General features: G+C 43.2%; 1 protein-coding gene across 1 annotated transcript; it reads left to right on the top strand.

Moving 5' to 3' along the window:
* Positions 1-2,922: 2,922 nt before the first annotated feature.
* Positions 2,923-4,230, top strand: LOC127044700 (uncharacterized protein F54H12.2-like). Its single transcript, XM_050939771.1, has 2 exons — positions 2,923-3,738; positions 3,898-4,230. The coding sequence occupies exons 1-2, from the start codon at positions 2,923-2,925 to the stop codon at positions 4,228-4,230; spliced, it is 1,149 nt and encodes a 382-aa protein (XP_050795728.1).
* Positions 4,231-6,469: the final 2,239 nt, after the last annotated feature.

Below are 6,469 nucleotides of genomic sequence, written 5' to 3'. Positions count from 1 at the left end.
GTGAGGCGCCCTGAGGAGCCTGATGACCTCTCTTTGTCCACCCCCTCAGATCGCCACTTGGGAGAGTCACCGGTGGACAAGGCAAATGGAAAAGATGGCGCTCAGGTAAATGAACGATTAAGAAATGGCGGTAGAGGAGGGGGTGGGTAATGAAGCTAGGAACCGGGGGTTTGCGTAAATTAAAAAAAAAAACCAGCCGCTGGGGTACTTACTCTGTTTCTTTTTCTGAAAATCTTTCAGGAGCTCGACGATGCCTTTCTAGAGGTCTTTAAGAACTTGCGCGTCAGCTGTTTTTACTGCTATCCAAGAGACAGATCTGAAACCGAAAATCACAAAATGGAAGAATGAAACAGCTCAGACTCCCTTATGGTATCAGTTATGGCGTCCATTTTACAGGCGGCTGTAAAAGATCATGTTAAACCAGGCAATTAATAAAATGTATTTAAATGTGTCAATATGAGCGTGTCCCCTTTCATACTTGTGGTAGTAAAAGACGGTACCAGTAACAGTCATGTCTACACCGACAGCTCTGTTAAAGAAAATATATTACAATCCCAGGGAAGTTGGGAGCTTTGGCGGAGTGAACTCTCTTTTTCAAGTGGCCAGAAAGCATAGTAAAACTTTAAATAGAAGACAGGTAACAGCTTGGCTTTCAGACCAGGATGCATACACTTTACACAAACCAGCTCGAATACATTTTAAAAGAAACAAGACTATTGTTTCAGATGTGGATGCACAGTGGCAGGCAGATTTGGTGGATATGCATCAGTTCTCCAAACACAACAGTGGCTTTAAGTACATCTTAACAGTGATAGACATTTTATCCAAATATGCCTGGGCCTTATGCCTAAAAGACAAGACAAGCGGTGAGGTATCCAAGGCCTTTAAAGCTATTTTCAGCGAAGGTCGCGTGCCTCAAAAATTACAAACCGATCGGGGGAAAGAATTTTTAAACAAACCTTTAAGTGGACTGTTAAAGCAGCATGGGGTTCACCATTTTCTTACTAATAATGAAGTCAAAGCAGGGGTTGTGGAGCGATTTAACAGAACTTTAAAAACTAGGATGTGGAGATATTTTACAGCCCATAACACCTTTCGCTACATTGACGTCTTACCTGACTTTATAAAGAGTTATAACCAGAGCTTTCACAGGACTATACGTACCAGACCCATAGATGTTAACCCTTCAAATTCTCTGAAGGTGTGGAAAACGGTTTACGGAGACAGTTTTAAAATAAAACAGGTTGTTCCCCCTTTTAGAAAAGGCGATCACGTGAGACTATCTAAAACCAAAGGCGCTTTTGAAAAAGGTTATGAACAGACGTTTACCGATGAGATATTCATAGTGGATGAAGCCTTAACCAGGGGCCGAAGACCTGTATACCGATTAAAAGATTACGAAGGTGAGGCAGTTACTGGATCTTTTTACCCTGAAGAGTTACAAAAAGTAAACCCCAAACGAGACAGGATTTACAGGATTGAAAAAATTCTAGCGGAGAAAGGAAAAGGGAGAAAAAAAACACTTACTGGTAAAATGGTTGGGTTGGCCTGATAAGTTTAACAGCTGGGTGGAAGCTTCTCAACTCTGTGACATTTAGACACAAAACAAAGAGAGAAAAAAAAAACAAAAAACCAATTCCTCCTGCAAAGACAGATAGAAGAAAAAATAATAATGAGCGACGGCGGGTTTTACATCACTTTGCCCAGCAATGCCAGCTCTGCAGTTTTTCCCCAAAACACCATCTCGAACTTTACAATACGGCTAATTAAGCCCTTGGATCTCCCGGGTGCCTGGGAGGTGGGGTTAGTGGAAATACAATACCCGCACAGCTGGAACACTATCAATGAAGACACCCCTTTTGAAATTACCTTTGAAGATATGAAGTGGAATTTCATCCTACGACGAGGTTATTACTCGACCATACCTGAATTACTGGAGCATATGAACAGCACCATGGCTCGTCACCAAGGACCGCCTGAGATGGTCATGAACTACGACCCTGTAGGTAGAAAAGTGAGACTTAAATCTACCAATTTTAACTACGGGTTTTCTACTGGCGGGGAACTAGCTAACATTTTGGGTTTGGGCCCAAAACGCAACGTCCAAAAATTTCCCTTCTCAGCAGACATTACAGGGGGTTTTAACTCCTTGTATCTGTACACGGATATTGTAGAACACCAGTTTGTGGGGGACTTTTCTGTTCCCCTGTTACGCTGCGTCCCTGTCCAAGGAAGGAACAATGAGTTTGTTACCATCACCTATGATAAACCTCATTACGTTCCTGTTAGTAAACACCACATCGACACCATTACCATTGAAATAAAGACAGATCAGAACAGACATGTCTCATTTCGCTTCGGCAAGGTGATCATCAAGCTGCATTTGCGACCGCGGAGAGAGCGAGGTTTCTAAAAAGCAAAAAAAAAAAAACACACTATTATGGCGATCCTAAAAAATTATGGCGACCCCACCATCTACAGGAACTATTACAAAGCCCAGGCTGGATACGCCCTTCCTGGATATCATGGGGCCCCCGTGATGTACGGGGCTGGTGTGGGTGGAATATTTCGTAGCCTCTTTCGAAAAGCTGTACCGCTTTTGAGGAGGGGGCTAGAGATTATTAAGCCCCACGTAAAAACCGCCGCTCAAAACATAGCTAAAGATGTGGTAGGTCATGTCTCCCGTGCTGTTCTGGAGAAGGTGGGGAATACAGCTTCACAGGAAGGATCGGGGCTGATGTACATTAAAAGGAGGAAGAAAAGAAAGAGAAATACGTCATACCCACGACGCACAGGTCCCCCAAAACCTTTTAAAAGAAGGGCTTTGACACGCAGAGCCGGCCATAAACGAAAGTCCAAGAAGCAGCCTGGGCAAAAGAGGAGATGCGCTCTGCTTGGTAAAAGAGACATATTTTAATCAATATGGCTTTTGTTCACTGCGGGTCTGAAGAGTGCACCAAATCCGAACTAGACTTGTTTCAAATAGCCCCTACGCAGACCAGCATCGAGAAAAGCATTTACATCGAGGTGCCACCTCTATCGGCCGTTACGGAGTCTGCCCCCATTGACTTTTTTATAGCAGGGAATGGCATAGATTATATGGATTTAAACAACACGCTGCTTTACCTGTGTTGCAAGATTGTAAAAGGAGACGGAACTGAACTTGCTGCGGACGCTGAAGTGGGCCTGGTGAATTACCCCGTGGCCTCTATTTTCAGTCAGTTGGATGTTACGCTGGGAGACCGCCTTGTAAGCCAAAGCAACAACTGTTACCCTTACAGGGCCTTTATAGAATCAGTGCTCAATTACAGCGATGACACCCTCGCCACGCAATTTTCTGCCGGCCTGTTTTACAAAGACACTGCTGGACAACATGAAAAAACAGTGTTGGATGGAGAGAATCTAGGGTTTGTGAAGCGTGCAAAGCTGACAGCCCAGAGCAGAACGGTAGAGCTGCTGGGCCATCTACACAGTGACCTGTTTTTTCAAGAAAAACTTTTGTTAAACGGAGTGGATGTGAAAATTAAACTGACACGCAGTAAAGACGCCTTCTGTTTAATGGGCAGTGCGGCTGAAGGCTTTAAACTGCGCATTGTATCAGCGTCCCTTTTTGTGAAGAAAGTACGGGTGGCCCCGGGTGTCCGTTTGGGGCATGCAGAGGCCCTGCTTGCCGCTAATGCTAAATACCCCGTGGACCGTGTGGGAATGAAAGTGTTTAGCATCCCTGCAGGCAGCAGGGTCAGTAACCAGGAAAACCTGTTCTTGGGACAGTTACCCAAAATGCTTGTCCTAGGATTTGTGGATAACGATGCCTTTAGCGGCAGTTACACTAAAAATCCCTTTCATTTTAAACATTACGATATTAATTTTGTGGCCCTGTATGTGGATGGTGAACAGGTACCGACCAAGCCTCTGCAACCGGACTTCGAGGCAGGACGCTGCGTGAGAGAATACATGAATCTGGTACAGACAGCTGGTAAACACATGAAAGATCGTTCTCTGTTAATCGACCGTGAGGAGTTTGCACAGGGTTACACCTTGTTTGCCTTTGACCTGTCTCCCGACCAGGAATGCGCAGATCACTATTCCCTGATTAAAACTGGGAACCTGAGAGCAGAAATACGGTTTGGAAAGGCTTTAACGGTTACCGTCAATATGATTGTGTATGGAGTTTTTGACAATGTCATAGAAATAAATCAGAGAAGAAACGTTCTGTTTGACTACATGTGAACATGGACACCGTGCAGCTCTCACGTGTCTTATCAACGGATCCTTACACAAAAAAGAATTTTTTAGATGTGTTCCCTTGTGATTGGCTCCCTGGAAGCAAGCTGTCTCAGAGGCCCGTAGGTTTGGTGGTGAACACGCATCCACACAACCAACCGGGTGAACACTGGCTCGCCCTGTATCTGGCGGAGCATAACCGTGGAGAGTTTTTTGACTCATATGGGCAACCCCTGAACAGCGTGTTGTTTCCTAAAAGCATTATGAAATTTTTAAACAAAAATGCCACAGACATGGTGTTTCACAATAGACAATTACAAGACCCCCGCTCCGTCGCCTGTGGCTATCACTGCGTGTTTTTTTTTACATCATCGTAGCAAGGGTTTATCTTTTGACCGGATTTTAAAATTGTATTCTGACGACTTAGTGCAAAATGACCGGATGGTGATAAATTTTGTAAAAAATAAATTTAAATTTTTGGGCATACCTAGCCTTGCTCAAAACATGTTTCAACAAGCCCAGACATGTGTATCTTGTAATGATTTTTATAGCCATGTTACCCAATAAAGCACCCCAGGTTAGGGGTTTAAAGAAATTGATGTTTGTCTGTTTTTTAAATGACCAATTGAAAAAATTACACAGATTTTTTTAAAAAAATCTAGAAATGTTTTATTTAAAGCAAAACAAGTTTTAAAATTTTTAGAATGTGAAAAACGTTACACAATGAGCCATTGGGCTCTTTTAGCCAATCTTTTTTTTTTTTTTATAGGGCAAAAAAGGGGTCACGGATTCCTGATCCACCCCGGTGTCAGCAGTCGAGGCCTTGAGGCGTTCCAAAAGGTCTCTGTTGGCTGCATTGCCCATGACAGAAGATGGTACGTTCAGTTCCGCCATGGCATTCATAAACACATCCCATCCTTTAGGTACACGTTTGCTAGGTACAGAGCGAGTTTGGGTGACAGCCCTGACTAAGTCAAGCATGTTAGAACCATTAACCACAGAGCCTTTGTACACAAAAGACCCTTTATCATTCCATGAAGAGAGATTTTTATCCTGCCCCAGTTTATTTAGCAATACTATTGCATTTTTTTTATAACGCTTATTCACATTATCCAGCACCTCCTGAGCAATAGAGTCTGAGTTCTTTGGTGTTTCTGGGGGTTTGGCAGTTACGCTTTGTTCCTGTTCCGGTAGAAACAGACTTATTTTCCCTTTATCCGCATCACTTTGCTTCACGTACGTTAGGTACCTTTGAAGCACGGCGCTGTAAAGTTTAGCCTTTTCGTATTCGGCCAGGTCAGTTCTTTGAAGAACAGACTTCATTTCAGCGTCCAGTAAGCGAGTTGCTGTTGTTCTGATATTTTCCTCTGCTGGAGGGGGAGCCCTTAATTGCTCCAACTGGTGGCTGGGCACCAGGTACATTTTTTCTGCATACTCCATTATCGATTAGTTAAAAGCCCTGTTATCAGAGGGATAGCAAAACTTAACAGAGGCCCAATAAACCCCCCAGACTGCTTTACCAGATGCTTTTTTCTTTTAAGTGAAACGCTCTTATTACACAAAGTTTTTATAAGCGTGCGTTTCTTTTTCAACACACGCACTTGATTTTGTGTTAAAGGTATGTTTCCTTTTAAGGTATTGAGCGCTATTTCTGAGATGGCCACTACTAGATCGTCAGAGGCCGAACACAGAATAGCCTTCCTTTGCTGCGGGGACGATTTGCTAAGTAATTTTAAAAGACCCAGGTTTCTCTTCACGCAGCTAGACATGTTTTCAGTCAGCAGTCCCAGCTGTTAAAAAGGGACCTGCCGATAAGTCATTTCTTTTTATATCCAGCTGTTTTTTTTAAAGTATAAACCACTGGCCAGTCTGGAGGGAAAAGACCGGTTCTTAGTCTATAAGCTTCCGGTGTGGAAGCATTTAAATCCACCACCAGGTAGCCATAAGGTCTTTTGGTAGCATCCTCAAAAGCTTCTAGAAAGAATTGAGCTTTGCCAGGGTACATTTGCCGAGCGAGCGTAGCGATTTGTAATTTATCCCTGGGGTTTTTGAACAGAACCATGTACTTTGTGTTTAGGTTAATTGTGCGACTCTTTTTTCCCTGACAAAATACGTTCTGAACTATATACATAATGCTCAGGTTTCTGTGATGCACGTACTTGGTAAAAGCTTTCTCGATTTCATTGCTTTCACAAGCAGAGTTCATCAGATCGTCTATGATAACCATATTTACTTTATTAGTAGG

The sequence above is a fragment of the Gopherus flavomarginatus genome, chromosome 2, assembly GCF_025201925.1.
Source record: "Gopherus flavomarginatus isolate rGopFla2 chromosome 2, rGopFla2.mat.asm, whole genome shotgun sequence".
Classification (NCBI taxonomy): Eukaryota; Metazoa; Chordata; order Testudines; family Testudinidae; genus Gopherus; species Gopherus flavomarginatus.
The sequence above is the reverse complement of the archived record's forward strand: the minus strand, read 5'-3'. Positions and strand labels throughout refer to the sequence as shown.